Source organism: Labrus mixtus, chromosome 13, assembly GCF_963584025.1.
Source record: "Labrus mixtus chromosome 13, fLabMix1.1, whole genome shotgun sequence".
NCBI classification, from domain to species: domain Eukaryota; kingdom Metazoa; phylum Chordata; class Actinopteri; order Labriformes; family Labridae; genus Labrus; species Labrus mixtus.
The window spans coordinates 22256111-22283804 of NC_083624.1; the positions used below are offsets into that span (position 1 = coordinate 22256111).

Sequence of the window (27694 nt, forward strand, 5' to 3'; positions counted from 1 at the left end):
CCCAAGGACACATTGGTCATGTAGCTGCAGGAGACCGACTCTAGCCACAATGCCCCCTTATATGTACCCTTATATCCCCCCTTACAACATGTGTATGGAGGCCAACAGTCCTCCTAACATGGGGTGCTAGAAAAGTGCAGATGTATTCCTGAGGATGTTTTCTTTCCCTTTAATGTTTGTACTTTGACCTTGTTGTACTTTCTGCTTTAATATTTCTATTACTTGTTTTATTCCATGTGTCTTTCTGTGTGATATTCAGAGTCAACAGGAAAATGATTTTGTGTTTTTTTCTTAAATTGTTTTTGATGAATGTGTATGGAGTTTATTCATGCTCTTGTGTTTTTTCTCTGTATAGAGAAGGAAAATGCCATATTCTGAGACTGTTTACAGACCTTTTTATTACAATGTTGTCACTTTCAAGATAGACCTTATGAAACCCATATTTATATCTCACCAGAATCTCTGGTATTTGTTGTCTTGTTCCTCCCCCTCTCTGACCTTATCATCTTCTTCCCTTTACTTCTTTCACCTTTCTCCTTACTCTCTCCCCCTCCCCCGTCCGTCTACAGAAAGAGAGAAAAGCAGCCGGTTTATTAAAGCTCCTGTCGGGGGCGGCAGCAAAAAAGAAACCTCGATCACCTCCCTCCTCCCCGCCAACCCACGACCCCTCATTGATCGGTCACTGCCCTGCGGCCACCGACCCTGCCCACCATCCTCACCACCATCACCACCATGCCCGCTCAGGTTCCTGTCCCATGGCGGCCCATGGGCGAGCAGGCTCCTGTCCAATTGAGAGCGAGATGGCAGGGGCCATCGGGCTGGAGCCACTGCACCGGAAGTCCGGGTCTCTGGACACCAACTTCCCCTTGTCCCCTCCACCAACACGCGCCTGCAAACCTTTGATGGTCCTCCGGCCTGAACCAAAACCCCTTTCCAGAGAGAGGTGGGCACACACACTCAACCACACAGACAGAAATAAGACACACATTGCATCAATTCCTTACCAAAAAATGTCCTCACAAATGTGTTCATAAAGGTGTCTTCTATGAAAAGATTTAAATTCAACTCCTGTAGGAAAATCTGTGAGAGCTGCTCAAAGTCGGGGCATCAGACGAAAATTAACGATGACCGTAAAGGGACGCAGGTCATGTAAGAGACATAGCCAGATTAAGTTTTATTCAACATATTTGAATCTTACTGCACTTAAGAATGCTTTGTGCAGTAAGTTGTACATCTGTATGCTTAAAACATTATGTATATGCATATTTTTCATGTAATAATAATTAATTTCATACAATCATACTTAGGTTATTTTGGATGAATGTTGATTTATGAGTGGACAGGAAGGTGATGGTTTCACTTTTGTTACTTGTAGCCTGGAGAGCAAAAATAAAAGGTTGCAATGGATTCAGAATCCTGAAAAAACCCTAGTTTGACCCTCACAAGTTACCTTAGGCAGAGGTTAACATTCTCAATTTTTCACCAGTAAGGTTCCAGGTACCCTAACTGTGAGCAGCTCACATGGATTTGTTTCTACTGGATGGATTTAAATTATTTTACATGTGTTATAAGACACCTTTATGAACACATTTGTGAAGAAATTTCTTGGTAAGGAATTTATTCCCAGGTTGGCCAAATATCTGATAAAATTATCTCACTAACAGCCACAGTTAAAAAAAACAGAAATGAATGAAGTCAAGACCCGATCTCTTCTAACAATTGTTTGATTGATTGATTTTATATGTGTATATAATGTGTTTTTTTATGATACTGTCCAATTCTCACAAACACTACTGATCTTTAAATGACAAAGTGATTAATTTAAATGGTTGGTAGAGTGACACAAACATTCAGAATAAATATTTTAAAAATCAGGAACACGGGAACACAATCACAGTCAAAATGACATTGAAAGCATTTACTGGATGCATGTATAGTTTCAGCAGCAGCATGCTGATCTACTGGGAGCACTGGTTATCTCACCAAACCAATGCAAACTGCTCAACCTGTGTGTTGGGGAGAGAAAAAGTGGAAGCCAGAGACAGAAGGAGAAACAAAGAGAGAGAGAGAGAGAGAGAGAAAGAGAGGAAAAGAGGAAAATGGAAGCAGTCTACAATGTGTTCAGAATGAATGTTCACATTACCTGTTACTTCAAATGTGAAACATTTAATGACTTTCAACAACTTCCTCAAGGTTTGACAGAAAACATTCAGAGAAGAGAAAGTGACATTTTGAATCGCTGTAGGCGATGCAGGCTGAGCGAACACTTCAAATCAAAGTCGGGGAAAGTGCTGAGAATAAAAATGGTGTGAATAAAACTCTTTACTGAAACCTGCACAAGCTTATGTGTTTTAACTGTCTCTGCATGTGGCAGGTATCGTGTGGTGGTGCCGTACCCGCCCCAGAGCGAGGCGGAGATCGAGCTGCGGGAGGGGGACGTAGTGTTTGTCCATAAGAAGAGAGAAGACGGCTGGTACAAAGGCACCCTGCAGAGGACAGGACAGACGGGCCTGTTTCCCAGCAGCTTTGTTGAGAGCTTCTGAACTGGGAAAAGTTCAAGAAGAGCACACACTGATCCTGACACTAAATACACACACACACACACACACACACACACACACACACACACACACACACACACACACACACAAGCCTCACAGCTACATACACAAAGAATGGACCGGCAATGGTTTCCCACAAATATATTCCTTAGATGATTTAAAAAGTTGTTTTAACTAGATACTTCACACATTTTAAATTAAGTTAATTCTCCGAACAGTCTGTCAAGCAACACTGGAATTTAAAGTATGGGGAAAAAAACGTACAAAATTCTCAAAAAGAATAACCTGTCTTCTGAAACCATTATCGGTCCAACAACCTCGCACACACATAAACACACACCTACAACCATGTGGGTAAGTCAGCCCTGGCTTCGACCAGCCATGCAGGAAGCAGGTTTTGGGTCAGAGGGGCTTCACCAGACTCGTTGGTATGACCTGTGATGTTGACTACTGAAGGCTCAAAGAGCACAGAAGGACAAACCTGCCTCCCAGCTCTCCTCCTTGGCATCCTCCACCAGCAACTACTCACACAAAAAAAAAAAAAAGCATTAACTGTGCTTTCCACTGAGACCTCAGAACCTGGATTTGAGTGCTTTCTTAGTTTGAAACGTGAAGATTTTATGAGCAGGTGCTGCTGGAAGTGTTAGGTTCCAGGATTGTTTTTAAGCACATCTATGTGTCTAGTTTGTGACAACAAGCACATGTCTTTCTTAACCCAGTATGTGTTAATAACAGTGCATGTAGCATTCTAATGTTTTTTTTTTTTTATATGTCGAAATAGATGTTTGTGTTGTCCCAAACTAGTCATGCTGTGAAGATTTTCCCCAGCCTTTGGTTTCAAAGCTAATTCAATTAGGTGATTAATATTTCTATTTATATATATCTTACTAAAAATTTATACAACAATTTTTTAACTTAAAGTTGTCCTTTATAGACCCACAGAGCGGGAGGGGACTGAATTAACTGGCCTTCTGAATGTAGGAAGAAACAGAAAATCATGCCAAAACTCTTGAAACAACTGATTTGTATTGACAAAGTTTTTTTTTTTTAATTCTCTGTCAGATTTTACAGACAAAGAATGCACTTGGTAATATTTGATACAACCTGCCAATATATCTACTTATACAGTATTTTACATCATTATTTATTTCTCAAAAGGGGATTTCTATTGCTAATAGTCAGATGTTTCTGTTTCAGGCATGTTTTTCTTTCTTTAAAGCAGCAGGCACAAAACCTCTCTGGTAGGTTGATGAATCCAAAATCCTCAGCAAAAAAAATGAAGTTACCGATGCAGTTGAATTTTCCTATTGGAAAAAAACACACATACTGTCATAAATATTGCTAGCAGTAATTCCTCGTAAACAGCCTTTTCTGAACTCTAACTGCAGCAATATTGTGTCCCTGAATGTGTGCAGATTCAATGTGCATGGATACATGTACAATCGAAAGGTCAGAAGGCAGAGACACAAATTGTTCATCACACAACTGCCAACCTTTTGACAACTTCTCCCCTGATCTTTACCAACCTTTCTTGAGTATTTTTGTACGGCTTCGATGCGTGTTACCGTCAGTCTGCTTTGTGAATCTCTACATCCTGCGTGTGGATCCAGGCTTGTCTAGTTTACATCCACCCACAACCATCTACCTTTTCAATCCTTCTTTCTGGAGATAGAAGCACAGTGAAACTCAGAGACACACTGTGTTTAAATATGTGAGTGTGTGTGTGTGTGTGTGTGTGTGTGTGTGTGTGTGTGTGTGTGTGTGTGTGTGTGTGTGTGTGTGTGTCAGAGAGGTCGAGGCCAGCAGGACTATAATGGTTGTTTAAATGTTTTTTTTTTCCTCTCCTGCTGCTGAGCCGGCAGTCAAGCACAAACAACACCGGCCATGTGCACACAGGTGAGGCTCCCTTATTGGCCGAGGACACAAGTGATAATATAAATGTGATTATGTCCTAACCAGCTGAGAGTCTGTCATTGGCACAGTCTCCTAGGTAAACAGCACAAACAATATATTGAAAGACACAAAAAAACAGAGTAGACAAATACAAAATGTATTTGTATTCTCACATGGAATAAACAAAGAATTTTACAGAGACAACAAAATGCCACAACATTTTTAAAACGTATATCTTATTCCCTTACGGTGTGACTGAAGAATAAACATGCAGATGTCAGCTCTCCAGCGACTTGCAGAAACAAGCACATGACAGAAGTAATGAGAGAAAATGCAGCTTCTCTTCTGTCCTAATCGAGTCTTCGCACGACAGATGTTTTAGACCCAACATTTAACATGCAATCTCTTTATTTAAAAGACCTCAACATCAATTTTCACTTGTTTTTCCCCAGTTATTAGATTCCTTGAGGAAACAAGAATCAATGTAGACACACACACAAAATCACTATCATTAAAGGGAGCATCTTGCTCTGAAATCATCTTCATGCTGATTACAGTGCAGTATCTGTAATCCTGTGCATTTTTTTTTTCAAGAAGTGTTTCCTTTTTCTCCAGCAGGTCAAAATCCACTAGCGATTGTAAATAAGACATCGAACACAAGTTTAAAAGCGTGAGACAAAACTGATGCCTAATGGGATAGAATAATGGAATCATGGCTCTGCTGCAGCCAGAGTGTTTTTTTGTTTTTCACATATTAAACACATCCTGTTGCACACGTGTAATACAGAATGACAAATGTTTGCTTTTAATAAAGTGTTTTAGCACAGCCAATATTAACCATGAAAATCTCCCCAATAGAGGATGAAGTCCAAAAACAATATTTGCATTGGCCTTCAAACCTGTCAGTCAAACTTGTGTGCCTCCAAATGCCAGCACACACACACACACACACACACACTCGGAAGTATATATACATCAGGCAGATCAATCCATCTGTATCTCCTCTGTGTCTTTGTATCCGTACAATGAGCCTGCTGGTTGTTTTTCTGTCAACTCTGTTCTGTTTGATTCGATGACAAAAAAAAAACCCAGCAGATCCCAGAACAGCTTTGCACAGGCGCTGAGCACAGTTTCTCTGTGTGTACTGAACAGAGGACTCTCATTTCTTCTGAGTCAAGAAACGTAAGCACAAGTCCTTGTTTTTTCCGTCAGAGATCATCAGATTAAAATGGTCTTAATATTATTTGAACGAGGTCGATGCTGTGAGGAGGAGCAGAGTTTACAACAGTCGAAACATCAGGAACAAAAACCACTGCACGGTGGTCACTTTACGAAAAAAAATATCTTGAAGTGCAAGTTTTGCTTAATGTTTTCATGGCGTTTGTGTTTATTTACGTGATGTAAGCTTATCTTTGGTCTCAGCTTCCTGGATGTAAAAAAAAAAAAAACAGAAAACACTTGAGAAGTCATGGTGACAGCTTGAAAAATGTAAACAAGCCACCAGCAGCAGCAGCAGCAGTAAATTGGACTGGACATGCACATAAAACATCAAACCCATCAGTAGACGATACATATAATGTTTCACTGAATTTAATATCAAACTGCTTTCCTCCATGGCTTTTTTTTGTCCCTCCAGGAAGCTCTCACCCTGCCATCTTGAATTAGATGTCGGCCATATTTGTTCCTATGGATACTTGTGTGTTTGAATATGTATGTGTGTGTGAGGGGAGGGGGGCCTCTGTATGTAGCTCTTCACATGAATAACTTGATGACTAAAGTTTGGTGCGGCGTGAACACTCATGCCTCATCACGACTGAGCGAATAAAGCGGTACAATGGGAGAGAAAGAGAAGAAAGTATATATATAATTCTATATTGTGCAGAATATTTATAGGCCTTTTGTGCCATTGAAGTCATGCTCTGCGCTGGACACACCCAGCACTCTCTACCATGTGATCATTATACATCGTCTTGTACTGATGACCCGTGGCTGATTTGATTGTTTTTTCATGTCAAGTGCATTTTTCGCAATAAATGCCTTTGTTTTAAAAACAAATGTTCCCTTTTGTCTTGTTATCGTCTGCCTGCAGCGTTCTGATAGCACGGAGAGTGATGGCAACGATTCACACTTGTTTACTCTGATGCAACACAGACGCATTACCTGTGCGGCCCATTCGGATTTTACAGCTGCCCTTTGGAGGATTCATCAAGAGAATCGTATTATATCCTGCTCTAATCATAATTACGTGCACTCACAATGTGCTCATTATGAGCTGATGAGGCCTCGTGAGCTCCACTCACGGGTTCAGATGTCTGACAGAGTGTTTTACGGTCTTTATCATCACACATGTCGGTAGAGAACGTTAAGAAATAACGCTCTTTTTCATGGCTCCCTTCATCTTCTCCCCACGTCCTCCTCTTTCTCTCTGTCTTTCTTGTGTTTCTAAACCAACAGCGGTGTGGACGATTTGTGTAATTGGTAATTTCAGAGCATCGTCGGCACTCCTCTTAAATGACAACCTCATCTCTCCAGCAGCCGGCCTGTCTCTGATGATCACATCCATTTGCATTTAGAGTGACTCGCAAAAGGTGACAAGGGTATGTGTATGTGACTGTCTGTTCTGTGTGACTGTGTGTGTGTGTGTGTGTGTGTGTGTGTGTGTGTGTGTGTGTGTGTGTGTGTGTGTGTGAGTGTGTGTGTGTGTGTGCATGTGAGTGTGTGTGTGTGTGTGTGTGTGTGTGAGTGTGTGAGCAAAGAGATTTTGACAGCTATCTTGGATGTAGGCTCACAGAAAACCTCCACAAACACACAAACTGGGGCTGTTATATTTTAGGCGAGCAGGAGGCAGGCAGCAAATTTAGACTTTTCCGATTTCTGCTGTGCACAGATAAGGATCACCTCCGGCAGCCACGCTGAAAGAAAACACTTCCCGCCCAGATGCTGAACCACCCAGAGTAGCTAAAGGTGTTTGTTCACACACACACACACACACACACACACACATTCACACACACTTTCTGCACAGTTGGTGAAATAGTTCTCCTCAGGGCGTCCTGTTCCCAACCTGCCAGCGAGGTGCTGCAGGATCCTGCAGGGAATCGATCAGCATTCCTCTACTTTACGCCAAACCTGTCTGTCTTACCTGTCTGTCTGCCTGTCTGTGTGCCCGCTCTGAGTCATATCAAGGGCAACAGAGCCAGGGGGTAAGACACTGCAGGGGATAACACCTCTACCATCAGCACAGGTCCCTTTGTGTGTGTGTGTGTGTGTGTGTGTGTGTGTGTGTGTGTGTGTGTGTGTGTGTGTGTGTGTGTGTGTGTGTGTTCTGATTCAGCCAGGTGGTGGTAAGCTGCTTCTGTTTCCCAACATTTTTTTTCTAAAGCAAAAGAGAAACTTGTGATCATCCTCTATCCTCTTACCTTCTGATAAAAAGCAAAATAAAAGTAGAGCTCTCCACAGTGGACATCACTCTTATAATGAATCACAGGGGTACAGAGGAATCAGGTTAGGAGGTGTGCAGGTCTTCTAGGTCAAAACTAGAACCATTAAAATTGTGATTCATTGTGAATAACGGCAGATATTCCCAAAAAAAATCTGATGTCTATATCAAAGAAAAAATGGACGCTCTGATAGCCTGGTATTTATGTTAGGCGCATCATGTTCAGAGGCTAAAGTCCTCATCGCAGCAGCTGTGGGTTCAAATCCTACACTAGCCCTCAGCTGAATGTCATCCCCCACCCTCCTCTCCCTGCATAGTCTATCGCTTTATAGCTGTCAACTCTAAGAAAGGCAAAAATGCCCCAAAAATACCTTTAAAAAAAAAAAAAACACCCCCTTATGAGGTCATATCATAAGACACTGTACATTGTAACAAATGTAGTGTCTTTGAGTTTCTGAAAAGCATTTTATAAATAAAATGTATTATTATTATTATTATTAAGAGGGCAAATCCTACCTGTTAACCAGGTGAGATGCTTTAGATAGAGAGGCTTTGTGCAGCATGAGTGAACTGATACAATCACAGACCTCTGAGTGATCACCCTGACCTCTGAGTGTGACCTTACTCACAAGACAGATCAACATTATTTCAGATCAACATTATTTCAAATAAAACCAGTCCTGATGATGTCCTACATTTGTTCCTCTACATGTGGCCATATGCTGATTATTACAGTTGATTCTTTTCTTTGTCTTCATATCCACTCACAGGAAACTGGTTTGGTATACTGTTTGTGGTTCATGTAAATGTTTCGCAAACTACATTTTTAGATTATTGTGTGAAACAAAAATGTTGACCTATCTGAATCAAACCAGAAGAATAACAAACAATCACATGTATAGGTATCTTTATAGGTGTGATACTGCATATTTGCATTTCAGTGGTTGAGGTCCAACTAAATACATTTAGTTATACAAGTTCCTCAGCAATTTAACCAAGTGTGTCTTAGTTTTAAGATACTTTATACTTCAGTTTTATGAATACTGGATTATTCATAATTGTGCATTATGTGTCTGAACAATGGAGAAAAAGCTGCATTACAATATTATTTACTATTTTACTACTCGCAGCATTAGAATGTAGTATCAGGCGGTATTTAAATTATGACTCTTTTTCTGCTTTATAAAATGAAGCTCAACATAAGTTCACTCAAGAAGACTGTTTTCATTCATTTATTCAACATTCACTCCCACTCTGATCTCTTTTTGGATCAGCTGAAAAGTGGATGTTACTTTTAAGTATTGAACAACCACATTTGACCATGACCTCTATTAACCAATCATCCTGCTGCTACCAAACTTTAAATCTGCTCTTCTCTCTGCTCAGTCAGTTTGCAACCCTCCTCCACCCGTCACCTTCAGTCCATCTCATTAGTGTTCGTATTGAGTTCCCCAGAAGCCCCCACTCCATCGTCCCATCCTGCATCTTTCATCCCCACCACCATCAGTGTCTAGACTCCATCGTGGGTGTTCTATCCTTCTCTCAGCCTCACTACCGCTTTGAACAAATAACGTCATGGTGGGGTCTTACACCTCAGACATACTGTAGCACATTTCACTTCCTCTCCAAAACTTGTAAAAAAAATATTAAAAAGTAACGCAATTGGGATACATTGATTGGACGCCACATTGTGGAATAAAAACAAGACGACAAGCAGAGTTTATCATGACAAAAATACAAAGATTTATTTAGAAAGGGTGAATAAAAAGCTCCCAAATAACACTGTTTAGTCCTTAAATACAGAAGAGCAGAAGTACTAAAGTATCTTCGACAAACTTTACTTCGATAGGCATCAGTGTGTTTCCCTGGATGTAAACTTTTAAGTGGATAGTGTATGTCGTCGTATTGTTCACACAGATAAGGCACTAACACGTGGTGAGCACTAGTGAGAGGATATAAAGTGGCAGTGTCCGTGAGTACGTGTTGATTTACAACATCACACTTTACTGGAGACCAGCAGCACAGTGTTCCGGTCGAGTCTGCACTGTCCTGTAAAACGCTTTGAGGAGTGAAACCCAATGTCATCATCTTTCCAGAGACAGTGAAGAAAGACAAAAAAATCATTAAGTCATCTTCCCTCTCCTCCTGTAGTCCCCGAAAAACACTGAAAATCACAGAATGCTTTTCATTTCAACAAGTCAGTTCTTTTAGCGAAAACTGCACTGAAAGGGTTAACAGTTTGTGTTAAATATAACAGAGCAAGTAAACAAATAGGAATATGAATATATGATTTAACATGTACCTTGTCAAAGTAAACTGTGAAGCTGTGATCACATAGAAGTTTGAAGGTTTTAAATTGGCTCCTGGATGTTTCTGTAATGCTGGTGTGTTCTTCATAAAAGCATCAAAAAGTGGAGAGTAAAAATGTTTCATATATGATACAGACAAGGTAGCTTATAATGCCACGTTATAACTATACTTAATGCTTATTAAAAACTCCTCAAGGTGACTGTAACACATCTGCCTTCACAAATCATCTCCTCAGCCCCCTCTCAGACACGGTTCCTGTAACATTTCTGGATTTAGCACCAGTTCTTTGTAATTTATTTGCCCTTGCTGCGGCTGCGACAGCTCCGCTCCAAAACAGCTGTGAGTTGAATAAATAAAAAGGGATGAATTGTTGATTGTTTATCTCTCAGGCTCTTAATGACCTCCTCTCTGCTTCTCACTAGGTCTAACCTGCTCTGTGGATTTCCTGATAAGTTTATGGAAATCACTGATTATTAATAGAACATCAACTCCTGCTTCCTATTAGTTACCATCTGTTAAAGCTGAAAGGCGGTTACAAATAATCTGTTGTGTTGTGGCTTGTTGTGTCGGAGGTGTTTGGCATGAATAAAAAATGATGGCACTCATGTTCTGATTACAAATGTGGCCGTGCCAGACGTTTGTTTTACCCTTTTTCAGAGAGACTCGAGCATTTGTTAACATTCTGAAACTGAAATTGAATCATGAATGTGTGTCTGAAAGGGGGTTTAAATTGAATTTAAAGCATGTTACAGATGTTTGACTGTCTCATGAGCAGTAAGAAGTGTGTATGCATTCAGAGTGTCTACATTATATACTGAAGATGTTGCTGCCATTCAATGCAACACAAGTCCCTCATAATGTTTGTACCTGTCTGAGCCCTTTTGTTCATTTTAAAGCACAGAGTGAGGACGCTGTGAGGATCAATACACTGAGGTTTAAAAAAAATAATAAGATGATAGTATCTGACAAATAAAGGTGTTACATGATAATGAAAGGATAAATATAAAACATGACACAGATATATAAAAGCCATAAAGAAGATTAAAAATACCACTGAGGAAAGTGTACACAGGATTCATGATATTAAACTTTGGCAAATGATCAAACTCGGACACACACACACATACACACTGCTGGTCTGTGTGGGGTGCCCCGTTAGTGTTTGAGACTGGCCACAAAGGGCAATGTGGGGGGGGGGGGGGGGGGGGGGGTATGGGAAGAAAGTCACTGGTTACACTGGACAAACTGGAGGCATGCTTCAAATCCCAAAGTCTTCACATGAAGCCAGAACTGAATGAAAAAAAAAAAACAAGAGGAAGTTTAGAAGCTGTGTGACAGCCATGTTTAAATAATCACTCCATTCAAATGACTGTACCAGTCTGGATCTATTACACAGTTTGTCTGTTAGCAACTTACATGTTGACACCTAAACACTGGGGTGCTGATGGCCTAGCGGTTAGGTTGCGCCCAGAGTCCGAAGGCTATAGTCGTACAAGCAGACAGCCCAGGGTTCAAGTCTGACCCACGGCTCCTTTCCCACATGTCATCCCCCACTCTCTCTATCCGTGATTTCTTACTCTATCCACTGCCCTCTCACACAGAGGCAAAAAAAGCCCATACATAATAAATATTTCAAACTAAACCCTAAGTGGTATTTTTCATTTATCTTCTAGTAAAAAAAAAAGTTCTTCTTTCTTTGTTTTTAAGTGTATTCTTACTTCTTGCGGTCCTTGTCCTTCTTGCCATTGGCAGTGAGGCTCTGGGCCTGCAGGAGCTGGGCGGCAGCTCGCCTCTTGCCGAAGGAACTCTGGTCGTCATCCAGGAGTCTCTTCTTTTCCTCCAGAGCAGCTTTCTCGTCTGCATGGAGGCGCTTCAGCTGCTCAAAGCGACTTTGCAGCTGAAACACACACAGACAACAGTTGCATTACACTCATGAATAAATGTTTCGACCCACCAACAGGCTGCAGTAAAACCCATAAACCCTGCCTCCTCCATGTTAACAGATGAGACATTAGTGGCAAACTTTCAAATCTAAATACATGCCATACAATTATTTTCTCAAACCCAGTTCCTGATTCTGATTATTCTGTTAGTGGAAAAGGGTGGATGTCAACAACGAGGCAGGTTCTCTACTGCACAGATCTAGTTTCAAACAATGTCACCAATGGATATTGTTAGGGCATGTTGCAGGGTTATTTTGGCTTCACTTTTGTACAACGGGTCGTGTCGTTCATCTATATTCAGTCAATAGTATCAGAACTTAACAGATCTGCCTTTCTCTGTAGCATATCAAACATATTAGGTTAGGAGTTGTGTCGGTAAAAGAAGCAGAGTCATAACACTGACCTCTCTCTCAGCTTCCTTCAGCTCGGCCTCCTTCTCTTTCACCCTCTGCACAAACATCTGTCTCATCTCGTCCTCTCTCTTCTGCAGCTCCACCAGGAACTCCTGACGTTTGGCTTCATAGGTCTGCTGCAGGCTGAACACACACAATCACATATGACTTACAGGTCACCTCAGTTGTAGATTTTATTCCGCATCTGCGCAGGTGATTCTGAGTTTTTCCACTCACCTGACAGGTTTGCACTCTGGGTCAGTATCTTTGAAGCCCATTTCCTCTAGTTTGCATCGCCTGTAGAGCTCGTAATGGCGAGTGTGCGTTTGCTCTCTGAGGTCTTCCATGTTTACACAGATGAGCATCTCCCTCAGTTTAATAAAGTCACAGTGGTTCTCATTCTCAACTGACACACAGATTCAAAGATAGGAGACATGAAGAATAATTAACCATCAACCTGATATAAAATATTGTACATTTTATGTGTTATACGTTTCTTCAAGATGTTTTTAGATCAGTTCTTGCCATCTAATATTAACTCCAGTATACAACTGTAAAAAGGTCGGTCTTAAAAGATTAACTAGTTTCCATTAAATCAACCTGAGCATTTTTATTTACAGTATGCTTGTAAGTATGTAAAGCAAAGTTATGTTAGGAAAAATAAAATCAATATTTTATCTTACCTTGAACCACTCCCCAAGGATACTGACGAGCCTTCACCATTTTATTCCCGACGCTAACTTCCTCTGTGCTGCCGACAACTGCAAACGGCAAATGACCCTAAAAAACAATTTAGAAAACATTTAAACAGTGCAGAAAACAAAGTTATAACATGGCTTGAAACATAAAATTACAACTTCAACTTGGCCTGTTTTAAGAAAAGAAAAAAAACTGGAACCTCTGAGCTACTAGAAGGTCATTACTTTATTTCAAAATAAAAGCAGGGTTAATTTCAAACAGCAAGTACTCTCAGCTTATAACGTTCCAAACATTTCAAAATAAAAGCCTAACCATTTTCATTTTTAAAAGCAAATTAATGATTTTTTTTATTCATGCAATTAAAAATTTGATTAATCTCAATTCACTATTGAAATTTAACGATTCATTTTGATTATAAATTGTAATTGTTTGACAGCCATAGTTTAAAGTCAAAGAGAAAGCCAGTAAAGTGTATAACTATATATGCGCCGTCTCCCTTGGCAAGAACACAAACCTGCACATTTCTGCGTGTAAAAGTTACATTATTATAACTTTGCTGACGGTATAAAAAAAAGGCTTCAAGTCTAAAAATAGCCTACTGCAAACCTATGGGAATATGCTGCATACTGTGGCTCTGTCAGGCTGTGGTAAACCAAACAACTCAAATCTATACAAACAAACCAAATCTTTCATATTAAGCTTTTACTAAAAACTTATCACATGACCCAAATTCCAAAACGAATATGCATTTTAATGTATTATTAGTAAAGTCATTTTTTGCCTCCAGTTTATGAACCCAGGTGAGAAGAGAGGAGGGGCCAGCATGACTCAGCAGACTGACTGATGAACAGATTGAGCTCACCACATTAACAGGGTCAGTTTTCTTGTATCACCTGTTCCTTTGAGAGGACTCTACTTTAACATGTTGTAAGTGTCTGTTTGTGATTCCTTACATTCATTGTAGTGTTGACCTTGGCTACAGTTTCATCATCCAGGGGAAACTGGTAGATCTGGACCCCATTGCTGACCAGCTCGCTCATGATTTTGATCTTGAACTTGTGCAGCTCTGACTTGCTGATGGTGTCAGCTTTGGCAATCACCGGTATAATATTCACCTACGGCAAGAAGGAAAGGTTAAATTCTTGTACAAAATAAACAATCATCCTATTCTAAACCCATTGAATATAAACACTTATGTTATGATGTGCAGACTCGAGAGACATTTAGACTTTTAACCCAAATCCTATGTAGATCATTTTCAAATGAGAACATAAATGACTCTTCAAATGAGGAGAATTACACAAAATACAAAGAGATAAAAAAAAAAAGTTTAGAGCATTTGTCTTCATAAAACACCCTCAAACTTCTTGGACATTACCCAAATACCACTGATAAATTCAACAAGATAAATCCAATTTAATTTTCCACAGGTTGCAGCCCTGAAACCCAATCTGGCTTCAAATGAGTTCTGGAGGAGCAAGGGTCAGTACGAGAAGAGTCAATTAAACTAAACTTTAGTTTATTATAACTAAGGATGTCATTGTTGAGAGCATAATTTCTAGTGTTTACCAACACTATAATATGAAGGTCTTACCCACTGTGTGGTGGGGATTGAGTTTGTGTTTCATTTGTATGAAAAAGTGTGTTAAAGAGCCCATATTCTGCCCTTTTTGGGGTTCGTATATTTAATCTATGTATCTACTTTTGTACGTTCACAATAGATAAAGTCTGAAAAAAGTGTCTGTTTTCATGTACTGCTCCTCCTTGCTCCCTCTACGCTCTGAGTCCGTCAGCTACGCTCTGCTGAGCCCCCACTGTTAGACCCCACGAGGGCCAAGTCTGCTCTGATTGGTCTGCCGATCTGCTCTGTCGTTATTGGTCAGTTGCTCAGCACGCGTCTCAGAAATTTCAACATGAGCTGTTGGGCTTGCCACAACGAGCCAATGGACTTAGATCAGTGATCTCACACTGACAAGACATCACACTGACAAATTTTTATCGAGGGTGGCTAGAACCGAGCGTTACATGCAGCTAACGCTGCAGCTAACGCTGCAGCTAACAGGAGGACGTAGGAGAAGCCGCGTTTCCACGGACTTTGAATTTTTGCAAATAGATGTGCCTAAACATGTACAGGACACTTGGAAAACACATTAAAGGGCATATAAAACCAGAAAAAGCAGAATATGGGACCTTTAAGAAAGAATTGGTGACAATCATTTCCGTGGTCCCTGCGTAGAGCTGCTCTTTATGCTACAGGTGGGGGTAAAATTGATTTATGTAAATATCGAGATTCTTTTCTTCTGAGAATCTGAATAGATTCATAACTTTCAAAAATCTTTTTTTTTTTCAAAGACTAGCTCTTTAACTCAGTAAAATACCAAATGAAGCAACACAAAATTTGTCCAGTCTCACAGATGACTGGAGTAGATCCTGAAGTATGTACTAATTCAAAAATAGACTTTGAATCCATGGACCATGAATCCAGAATCCTTTTGAATCGAAAATAGATTCTGAATCGAATCGTGACCCCAATAATCGAAATCGAAACATGAGACACCCTAAGATTCCCAGCCCTACTGTATTCCACAGACATCTAGTAAGAAGGCTAATCTCACTGATCAGACACATTAAACAAGAAAACAATAAGACCGACTCTAGAAAAGTTCAAACAAGTACACTTCTAAAAGTGTTAACTATTCCAGCATCATTTGTTTTAATTACTGAATCTAAAGACTTTTGAATAAGTGATGTAAATAAACCAGGTTTACTGATGCTATTTCTGGACCCACAGCCCACTCTGCTGTCCAAATCTTTCCACATTCCTCTCCTGCCTGTCTGTCTTTCTGTCTGTGTGTCTGTCCACTTGTCATACCAAAGACGGGCCAGGAATGATATGTTGTCACTAGACAAGCTTCTGGACCAGAGCACACACACATACACACTGATCCCAGAAGAGAAAACACAACAATGCCAGCAGATCTGTCCCAGCAGCTGTCTGAGTGACTGACTGTCTCCTGTCAGAGCTGCAGATTCTACGGCTCTTTCTGTGTGCGTCTGTACAGTGACACAAAAGGACAACTCGAGTGTGTGTTTGTGAGGTGATTACAGCATTCCAACACGTTTTCTGCTCCATTCACACACAAATCCAGGGTTACTGACACCCCGAGCAGCAAAATCCCACAAACACACACACACACAAAAAACAACACACAGTCACTATGCACAGGGAGCATGGGAAAGTTTGTGACCATTTCAAGAGTGAGGGGAGGAGTTCAAGCCAGTCGGAAAAGAGAGCCTCTCCCGAGAGTCAGAAAGAAAACTGAAGAGGAAAGACTAAACATCCACAGCATCTCTAATACAGTGGTTCCCACTTTTACATTCTCAGTTTGTAATCACTTCTCTTTCACTTTTTATTATGCTCCCACTGAAATTTATATATTAGAATTATTAATTTACTTATCTTCCCCATGAAATGTAGGTCCTGGAAAAACACAAGCCCAAAGAATTGACAGGACTGTTTTTAAGATTCCAAATCAGCAAAAGTCTAATCGCTACCTGAGACATGTTTTATGTCAACGCATCATCATCCCTCCAAATTCAAATATGTTTTATGTAACTCTGCTCCTAAGCTCATTAGACTTAGACCAGCTTGACAATTCATTTAAGTCATTGTGTAGCAAGATTGAGGACTGTCATTTTGGGGCTTCTTTTTTAAACTTACTCTGAGGAGTTTTTTTTTTTAATCTGCAGAGCTTAAGAAAACCATCATCAGGAAATATTTTATTTCATAGATGCCACTGTCCCCTAGTTTGTTGCTAGATATTATTATTTTTGTGTCTACTTCTTAGACGACACACGTTTAGCTGTATTGTTGCTGTAACAAAAGGTTGCCACACTTTGTGTATTGTAGAAACAAAAACACCTGCATGACAACACTTACTCATTTTACCACCTTTTCTAACAATAAACTGAGTTTGAGTTGCTCTTCAGTAAAAAACATGTTCTTGTTCTAAACTCCCTGGAGTTGCACTGAGAACGTACAAATATGATCTGTATGTTCTTGAATTTACAGTTCCTGCAAAACAGTTGTGTTTGTTTTATATCAAACATGTAAAAGCCACCTGATGTATCGAAAACTGATACAAAAATACGTTCAACCTCTTAAGGGGCATACACAGTGATCCTCCACTTACTTTGCTGTCTAGTTTCTTCATGGTGACCAGGTCCAGGGATTTGAGTGAATGACCTGAGGGGGAGATGAAATAAAGGCATGCATGGACTCGCGAGTCATGATAGTTGTGAAGAGAGCGCTTGATTTTCAGCTCCTCCTGCAGGTAACTTTCAAACTGTCGGTCAATATAATCGACCACCGGCTGGTAGCTGAGGGACAGAGACATAAAAGATGATCAGAAAGATGTTTTTTATGAGTGATAAACACAGACAAGAACACATAAGTAGAAAAATGATGAACAATATTTTCACTCAAAATCTTTCAACTATTCTGAGCCCTTTTTTTATTGTAATACACCCACACACACTCTCCTCTTACCTTTCTTGTTTGTTCATCTGATCCCCAAATCCCACAGTGTTGACCACAGTGAGGCGCAGTCTGACATTACTCTCCTGTAGGTCATAGGTCTGAGCTCGCAGCTTCACCTGAGGCTCAAAGTGGGAGGACTCAAAGTTCTCAAAGTTGGTATTGAACAGAGTGTCCATCAGAGTAGACTTGCCAATACCTGTTTCACCTACAGCCAGAGAGAAAGGATCGACATTAAACTTAGTAGTGTGGGACAGTGTGAAACTGACCCTTCGATGCTTTGAATGTACTAATCCTGTAACTTTGTTTAAGAGAAGGATGACTCGATCCCAAAATAATAGTTCACACTCCAGTTATGCTAGAGAAACCAGCAGATTAGTATCTTGCAGACCCTTGGATTAAATCAAAAAGCATGTGTGCATGTGGTCCTACAAGTGTTTTTATTTATTTTTTTAGAAGTGTCTTATGTGCACTTGTGTTTGAGTAAGTGTGAATGTTTGTTTTATTGTGTATTGAAATAAAAATTACCTATGCAGAGAATATTGAAGCAGAAGCCTTGGTAGGTTGATTTATTGACAAGCTGATCTGGTAGGCTGTCAAAGCCCACATGTCCTGCCAGGGACAGAGGCCGAACTCCGTTATCCTGAAAAAGAATCACACAGACAGACGGATCATTCTTTTATATGCTGATACTATTTTCAAAAAGTTGATGCTTAATGTGTTAACATTTTTGCAGGAATTCATAAAGGAGATATGGAGTACAGTACACATTTTAGGAGTTATAGAGCCCAGTCAATGACAAATCAGTAAACATATTTTGAATCTACAAACTCCAAACAGCTAAACTCACTTTAAATACTGTCTGTGGCTAACCTTCCTTAAACTGTGACTTCAAACCTCCTCTGACCTGCCCTCCGTGTGAACTGGTGTTTACAAAGAAGTCATCTGAGAAGAGGGTTAACATTTGCCTCGTCGTGGTGTGTTTTGTGTTGACGTGAAGGAATTGTCTGATGAAAGAAAACTCTGGATGATTGTTAACTTTTTGAAACCTGTTTAATTTGGCCGGATGCCGGTCTGAACCACAGACTTTATGGTATGAACGGACGCTTTTGGCACTTGTCAAACTGCAGATGATTTAACTTTACCTACATAACAAATTCAGCATGATCAACATGCATTTATGATCAAGCACGGGGGCATTTAATCAACAACACAAACCTTTTTTCCCCCATTATCTCTACTCCAGGGATGGGCAACTTTGGTCACAGCAAGGGCCACATTCATTTAACTCTCACTGCCAGGGGGCCAAATTGTAGTTTCCAAAAACGATTGAAATCAATTATGTCTCAAATTTAACTCAACATATACCAGTGATCAATTATTATTATGGACATATTTCTGGTTTTCATGATTTCATGGCAGATTTTGTCATGTTTTCTTCATGATTCCAATTATTTGATATGTCAAAATATAACTGAGGGCCACATTAAAGGTTGATGGGGCCGCATGTGGCCCCCGGGCCGCCAGTTGCCCACCCCTGTTCTCCTCTATTGAATGGTTAGCATACTTTTAGCTGACGCCCTCTTCTGTATGTTATGGTGATACATGTAACACGACATCCCTTTTCAAAAGTTTAAAATGTGAGTTGAAAAGCTCCATTTAAGGTCGTGAGGATATGACGACATGAAGGATAGATTAGTTTGAGTTATTTTTGTTTATGACTAACACTTGAGTTAATGTTTAAAATAAATAAATAAAGGTAAAAAGTTAAGTGAGCTAGCGGCAGCTAACTTAATGATAGCCCCGGACACTCCCTGCTCTACTGTCACGAACAAAGTCAATCATAAAGAAGAAGAATACCAACCGGCTGCCGAGCTACATCTGTAGAAGCCATTGTTTTATTTCCAGAATAGATTTTCCCGACTTTTTAACGATTAAAATAAAGGGAACAATTTAACACAGACAGCTTTAACACCGCCTCACTGTGTCGGCCGTCGACAACTGGGCAGACTGTACCACTCCAAACCATAAGAATGAGGACGAACCTGTTTTTTTAATGTGCAAACAAAAACAATTAAAGACAAAATGTCCCGATAATTCAAATACTTTTACAGTTTTAAAGATACAAATACACTACACGTGAAATTAATAATGGCCAAACAATGTGTATTTACTGTAGACATACACGTCCACCCCCCTTCGTTGTAACATGGTACAGCGCCACTTAGTTTTCCCAGTGTCTTTCATGGCACGTTAATGGCTCTCAGAAAAAATGTTTTGCCGAACTCAGCTCAACAGCTAAAGTCAATCAGCTTCTCTAAACTCTGAGGTTAATACCTGCTTTTTAAAAATAGGAATATGAGATAATTCAATATAGTAGTAAATATTTATTTCGGTCCATGACCACAAAGCATAGAACATACACGAACAATAATAAAATAAAAAAAATAAAACAATGGCCGAAAAGATGTAGGATGAAGCCGAGGCTTATTATGCCTACCCTTTGAACATTTCATTTATACAGTATATCAAAACAAGAATAGCTGCAAAAAAAACAAAAAACAAAGTAACCTGATTTCACAAAACAGTTGTCAGTTAACCAAATCAAAACAATAAAAGGAAAAAAAAAATGAAAAGCTTCCATAAATGATTAATTATAGTCTAATTAATTATTATAATACATTATCATAATGATGTTTTATATTTTTCTATTACCCTGAGTTTGGGGTTTTTTGAATTTTCTAATTGAGCTGCACATTTTTAATTCGTTGTCTAAGTTGTTCCATAGGTTAACCCCTTTAACAGATAAGCACCTACTTTTGGTGTTAGTTCTTGCCCTTGAATTTTTGAACATACATGCTCCCTGTCGGAGCCAAATGAGGGGTTTGTTTTGTGTGATGCTATTTTCCTTGTGGTTGTGTGTGTTGGCCCTCTACTGGGCACTATGTGTAGCCTGGGCGGATGCTGTGGTTAAAGTAAGGTGAGGTGGGACAGGTGACTGAATGGAGGCAAACAGTTTTTTTTTACCGTGTCAGCCTGTCGGAGTTAAACGCATCCAACGCGGATTTGTTTGTTTTATTTATAGACAGTAGTTCTTCATATGTTCCTTTATTTGATAAGAAGTGTTTAAAAATAAATGAAATATCGAAATTAAATCATCAATCAGTGAATTTCTTCGAGCTAAGCACGCGTCCGAAAGCTTCCACATTCATCCCTCAAGTGACTTTTCTAAACAATATTGGGTTTGTTAAAATTGGTCACTACACTCCCCTTAGTTTAAATATGAACTAGGAGATTGTTTTACATAAGTTTGAAAGGCACTACAAACTATCTGTTTAGTCTTTTTTAAATAGGCTAGATACATCAAAATATCACAATATATCTAAGATAACTGTTTTCGGATTCATGTTTCGCTTTTCGGCATGTACTCGATACAATAAACTATCAACAGGCTTAAGTGAGGTATTATAAATCAGAATGTGTTAGCAACACGGGCCCGAACTATGTTGCCAATCTCTTCTCATGTCATCACATCTCAGTCGACAGTTGAAATAAAACAAGACATTGTTGAATTGTCGCAAAAATCACAGGGCTTTTTGAGTTTATTTATTTGATGTCGGATTCTACGTGGAGCTCCTGAACGTATCATGATTTTTGCAGCGATGGTTCTGTCGGCTGTTTTCTTGAATGCTTGAGCTACGTGCGACCCCTATCTGCCACATCCCGACACTCCCAATGGAGGAGAGGAGGAGGAGGAGGAGGACGATAAGGAAGATGCAATCACCCGTCGTCCCGGACCTTGATGAATGATAGTAAAACTAACATGGAGTAAATTTGAAACGTGATTTAATCATCGGTCTTTGTTGAGCTCTGTTCGGGCTGTTCGGAATGATGATGGCGTCGCAGTGCACGGAGCAAGCCGTGCAGGAGTTCCTGATGGAGAGAGGAGGGAGGGTCCGACAGATGGAGCTGATCGATCATTTCCTATCTATTTGCAGGGAGAATGACCCGTCGAAGAAAGGGGTGGATCGGGAGGTAGTGCAACGCATCGTGGACAACGTGGGTTCCGTGCAAGTGGAAAACGGCGTGAAATTTGTGTGCTTGAACACTGAAGGCATCACGGCATCGGTGATGCGTGGGGACACAGACGGCCACGGTCACGCGGAGTGCAACGGGAATAACCAGGAGACACTGGACAACAACTATGTCAACATCAACACTGACAACGACGGCCCACCAGGTAAAGGTTACCTTTAATTTATGCAATTCTATGTGTTTTTTTAGCCACAATTTATTTACTGTAAAAATAAATCAAATTGGGGAAATGCATATGCTTTATTTTAAAATCTAATTTGCATGTAAATTTCTATTAAAATAATTGTATTCCTATTATTATGATTTTCTTACGTTATTTATTTGTTTAACGTTATTTCTTTGATTATATTGTCTCCTACTGACCCTCTTCAAAGCCACAAAATTAAGTTAATATGTGAAAGCCATAACATGATATAGCCTCAAGTTGTCAAAGTGCATTGAGTCATGCCTCCTATTTCTGTCCAGAAATCAATTAAAGTCTGGAACGATACAGTATAATAACACAAAGAGGATTACAAGAAGGACGTCTAACATACCTGAGGGGATTATAGTGGAAAGGTTACTTTGGAGTCAGTTAAGGTTCAGATTAAGCAATTGACACTCACTACTCTATAAAAATAAACATACAATGGTTCCACAGGAGTACCCGTCGCAATGGCAGCCAGCCTGGACAATGACAAGCGGTCCAACGGCAATGACCACCCAGCAGCCCCCTCCCAGAATAGTAAGAGCAATTCATCAACTCCTACCCCGGGTGGAGGAGGGGAAGTGAAGCTGAGGGACAGGAGGAGGCGAGAGTCGGCTCCGGTGATTGGGCTATCGGATGTGGACCAGGCTCACCCTGCGGGGTCCCACAACCAGCAGGTAAGAGGGTCACGCAGGGTGTCCAAAGGGTCCCAGCGAGCCATGCTGATCAGCTGCCTGTCTGAGGACAGCCCCTTCGATGGACTCGACCATATCGGAGATATCAACACGCCCAAGGGGAGCCGCAGGAACTTCATAGAGCTGATGATGAGCAGTTCTCCTCAGGTGGGACATTTTGTTTGTCTGGAATAAAGAAAAAAGCTTCAGAGGAGACGATTATTATTTTCACATTATCTTTGTATGGCAGCTTTACAATGATCTCTTTAAGAAAGAGAAGTTGTAATTAGTAACCATCAAAGCATGTGAGAAAGTGTGTTTACAAGACCGTTCTTAACCTGTGAAGATCACTGATGAATGATTCAAGCTTTACACCACGTTTTTTCTTTATGCCACTCCTAACTCAGTGATGTCACAGCAGGAGTGTGTGCTGTAATACTTGACTGACACACCGTCATCCCTTAAGGAAATTAAGCAGGTTCCCCTGCATTGGCCTGTGTGCAGTTTGCAGCTCGCCCAAGAGCGCAAGCCTTTGACAGCTGGCAAGGTAGCACACCCAAACCAGACATGCATTATTCATGAAGCATGACTTCACAGTGACAGTATTCTGTCTTATATAACTAATAGATTAAACATGTTGATGTAATCCAGATCCCCTTTACTCTCTGACAGATTGACCTATGACCCTCTTTGATGATTGTCAATGGCAGCAGCCAACACAGATGAAGATTTAAAAAAAAAAAAAAAAAAAGTACTTTCCAATATTTTTAAAATTATTACCAATATTAGTTTGCTACTTAATGGTGATAAACATTGGTGGTCAGTATTTTAGTATAAGGCCTAATTATGATAAGATAGCCTTTAATAAATGACAATACAGAATCTGAGTGCTTGTTGTTGTAAATGAACTCTTCTTTTATAATGCTATGAAGGTCCTGTGAGGAACTGTTGTAGCAGGGGGTTGGGGTGGGGGATTTGTTATATACGCTGTCTTTATATGATTACAAAGTATTCAGCTTTAAATCTGTACTATTAAATTCAATAATAAAAATGTGCCCGTCTATGATCTACATTGGTAGGTGCGGAGGTCTCTGATTAACCGTGGCACACGCCTGCGGGACTCAGTGAGGAGCGATGGAGATTCAACTTCAATCCTCTCCTCAAACACCGATGAGGACTGTGCCTCAGTGACCCTGGACCCGCTGGAACACGAGTGGATGCTGTGCACATCAGACGGCCTTTGGGAAAGCCTGCAGTCGCTTCTCGCTGTAGAGCCCAGCCTGGTGACCAAAAAGGACTTTGTGACGGGTTTCACCTGCCTCCACTGGGCGGCTAAACAGGGCAAAGCGGAGCTGCTCTCCCAGCTGCTGGACTTTGCCAAGGACAACTCTATACCTGTGAATGTAAACGTGAGATCGAGTGCTGGATACACACCGCTTCACCTGGCAGCTATGCATGGACACACACAGGTGGGTTGCATAGACAGAGGTGGTTCAGTGTGGTGTCATGTGTTAGACATGCTCAGTGAAACAGCAGATCATTGTACACACTCCATCTGCTGCAGCTAGAATATTTAAAGTCTCTGCTCAGAACAGGGTAAATGATCAAGAAGAAGAGGGAGACAACAATGATGTCTACACACAAGTTAACTATGATGATATGACACAAGTTCATACGGGTCAAAAATAGAATAAATGTTTATTGCCATTTGCACAGGTACAGGACAGTACAGGTACATTGGAATTTTTGTGCTTTTCTCCCTGAGTCAGTTCTACAAAAAAGTTAAAAGTATATATAAAATAGGATAGCAATATAAAAAAAGAGAAGAAGAAAAAATAAAAAAATAAGTTGTAGTAACAACTAAGAAAAATAAATTAAAATAAACTGTACAGAAACTATACACTCCATTGAAGTAAAGATATAATACAAAAAATTACAAAGGGAAACACTGAACAATGAAATCAAAATATAAATATGTTCTCTTGTCCCTCAAATTCTGTACATCTCTTACATCTGTTATTGCACCTGAGGTTGTTGCACACAAATTGTTTTCACATTATATAATTGCACTCTTCCATTTAGTCTGTGAGGTGTGAGGTGAAGTACTTCCTTCCCACCTGTCATGTCCTGTGCTACAAGTCTCACAGCAGCAGGGAAAAAGTGTTTTTTTCATGGTCAAGAAAAGTGCTTTATAAGTGCAGTCGATGTATCATTTACAAGTCTTAGCCAGAGAGCAGCGCTATATTCTGAGTAAATGACATGCATCTTGTTTCAGTATCTCAATGTCCCTTCCTGTATATTTTGATTGACAGGTGGTTCGTGTGCTGCTCTCAGACTGGGAGGCGGACCCCGAAGCTCGAGACTACAGCGGGAGGCGAGCCATCCAGTACCTTTCTCCCCCGCTAGCCGCAGATCTGCAGGAGGAGGGAGTGGTCACCTCACCGGGACCTGAGTCAGACACCGAAAACACCAACAGTGGCAGCAGTGGAGGGCGTGGCTGGCGGTTTCCCAGAGTCCTTCAGGGCAATCTGAACCCGCTGCGGCTCCTGAACCCGTCCACTGAGGCAGCAGAGGACACAGGAGCAACGGAGAAGACTAAAGGAGGGTGGCAGAGGAAGTCATCTCTGGGTCGGCTGAACGCCCGGCTTCATCGCGGTCGCCACAGAGCCCAGATCATCCACAGCGCCTCCTTCAGGGACACGGGGGAGATGGGAAGAGGAGAGGAGCTCCCCAGCAGCCCAATGCGAACACGACCACTATCCAACCTGTTTGGGTGACACAACTCAGAATCAGCAATATTAACATTAACCAGCATTGATTTACAAAATACAGTTTTCTCACATTTATAACCTGACAGGTCAGGCTCTTTTTTTTTTTTAAATCAGAGGTCACATCTTTAACTTATAGAGTCACACTGAGTTTATAATTATATTAATAGAGCATTTTACTTTAAATAAACCTTAAAATGTATGTTTGTCTAAAATTCTAACTTATTTTTTGTTCCAGTTGCAGTTTTATAGTTAATCATATGTAGCATTTTATTTGCACAATAATTGCCTGAGTTTAAAATGAATTACTGCCCTATGATTTGTGTGTTAGTTGTATCTTTTCTTTTGTGTTTTGGAACAGGCAGCTTCAACTCTTCCTGAGGTTATTCTTTTAAACACTACAAGAGAACAATGTTTACAAACGGTAAATTGTTTGCAGAGTAAACTAATATATTCATAGAACTAATTCTGTAAATCTCAACCTCCTTTGATGGAGCGGTGCTGATTTTTTTGAAAAACATGTCTGTACTGTGAATGGATCTTTTTTTATTTTATTTCTATGTAGCTGGTTTTATTATTCAAACTGCCGTTAGCACAGAATTGTCGTAGGTCCAAACCACCATGTATCTCTGTCATTTTGGCACTCGTCACTTTGAAGATAGTTTTTAAAGATGAGAAGAAAATTGCTCCAACTTAAACCATGCCGGCTGTTATTGGTCCTATATCATGTGTATATATGGGAATATTGTACACATGATTTAAAAAAAATCGAGGAATTTGTTAAACCCATTTGTATAAAACACTGTATATATATATATTGTCAGAATGAGAGGGCTTGAGGTAGATCTCTACCTTTGGCGTTTGTTAATCAAGTTTTGAGACCTAAAAAGATCAAAAGTGTTCATACGACGGGCTGCCAGTTTTTCTGTCATATACAAATACCTTTATAAAAAATGGTTACACATAAGGACCATTTTTAAGGTGAAAGACAAATGGAGAATTTACAGTTTACACCGTTTTTCTACTGATCATGCTGTACCTCAAATCCTCTGACTCATTGTAACAGGAGTTAAAGTGATCTGGACCTATTTCTGCAGATTGCAACACTTTTGTGCAAATCTTCCATTTTGAAAGTTCTGTACACAATTTTAATCTGAAAGACTGAAACTAATTAATCTCATAGATTAACAATTTCCTGGAGACCTGTCTTGTGTCACACTCAAATAGGTATTTAGGTCAATTTAAATACCTATCTTCAGGCTCGTTTCACTGCCTAAAAAATTGAGCTCTGATTAGTTTACCAGTAAATATGCAATCCACTTTCACTCTGGGCCAGATTTTATACAACAAGTTGCCTTTGTTGCCTCTTGCATTGTTCTGACCCAGCATGTACACAATCAGTAGTTCATGAATCATGTATGTAACATATTGGGATAGTAACCACTCTGGACCAAAACATGCTGTATGTTTACCTGAGAGGCACACTGACTTTGACTGTTTTCCCAAATATGTGAACCTTACTTGTACCTGATTATTGGCTCAGTTACAAATTGTGTATTTCATGAATGTTCCCTTATTATTGTGTAGCTTTTGTACTCAAATCATAGGGGGCGTCATGGATTTATATGGTTGACTCTTTTGATGTACAAATGTTTTGTGCACATTTGATGTCACTTTTTCAGATGCATGACTAGAGGATTGAAAATGCTGTGCACTGATGATTTTTTTTTTTTATGTCTGTAAGTCATTGTTTGTGTCTTCTTTGTGAAATACTGTAAAGTTATCATGTGGTGTGAATACACTGTTCCTGAGCCACTGTCATCTTCCTCTATGTTAAATAAAGCAATAGTGATTTGCAAAATACAGGAACAGAATGTTATTCAATCTGTTACCATCCAAGCAACTGAGTATACAGAACATGTAGACACACAGAATCAGTAAGAAGGATTTAAACACACGATGGTCAGCATGGACAGTCCTGCTGACTGCTGACACTCCGTGATTGTCCCGGTCTGTTGATGCTGAATAATTGATGATCTGACGACCCCCCCCCCCCCCCTTGTGCCAGCTTTGGTCCAGCTTCTAGAGTTTGCCCACAGCTTCCGATCGGCGAGCTGTCTATGTGTCACTGCACCAAATATATTCATAGACAGTCCTCATTCTGCACCTGTTCTGTGTATATTTTTGGTTTGTGTG

At 40.1% G+C, this 27694-nt stretch overlaps 3 protein-coding genes across 4 annotated transcripts in view; 2 read left to right on the plus strand and 1 right to left on the minus strand.

Annotated features, from left to right (window-relative positions):
- The window catches only part of LOC132987253 (E3 ubiquitin-protein ligase SH3RF3-like), a 101647-nt gene extending 96414 nt beyond the window's left edge, over nucleotides 1-5233 (plus strand). For both annotated transcript variants that reach the window (XM_061054178.1, XM_061054179.1), the window contains 2 exons: nucleotides 570-943; nucleotides 2375-5233. In XM_061054178.1, coding sequence (XP_060910161.1) covers nucleotides 570-943; nucleotides 2375-2543 — 543 coding nt within the window. In that variant the 3' untranslated portion in view covers nucleotides 2544-5233. The remainder of the gene's footprint in view (nucleotides 1-569; nucleotides 944-2374) is intronic.
- Nucleotides 5234-9612: 4379 nt separating this feature from the next.
- Nucleotides 9613-19797, minus strand: septin10 (septin 10). The gene is made up of 10 exons (XM_061054180.1): nucleotides 19639-19797; nucleotides 18303-18417; nucleotides 17787-17982; nucleotides 17431-17617; nucleotides 14191-14352; nucleotides 13222-13318; nucleotides 12776-12944; nucleotides 12550-12682; nucleotides 11922-12100; nucleotides 9613-11493 (listed from the first exon to the last, which is right to left on the minus strand). Exons 1-10 carry the CDS (start codon nucleotides 19666-19668, stop codon nucleotides 11478-11480), a joined length of 1284 nt encoding a protein of 427 aa, XP_060910163.1. The 5' UTR covers nucleotides 19669-19797; the 3' UTR covers nucleotides 9613-11477.
- A 1666-nt stretch (nucleotides 19798-21463) lies between these two features.
- On the plus strand, nucleotides 21464-27694 carry sowahca (sosondowah ankyrin repeat domain family Ca). The gene is made up of 4 exons (XM_061054182.1): nucleotides 21464-22014; nucleotides 22510-22898; nucleotides 23810-24199; nucleotides 25043-27694. Exons 1-4 carry the CDS (start codon nucleotides 21663-21665, stop codon nucleotides 25505-25507), a joined length of 1596 nt encoding a protein of 531 aa, XP_060910165.1. The 5' UTR covers nucleotides 21464-21662; the 3' UTR covers nucleotides 25508-27694.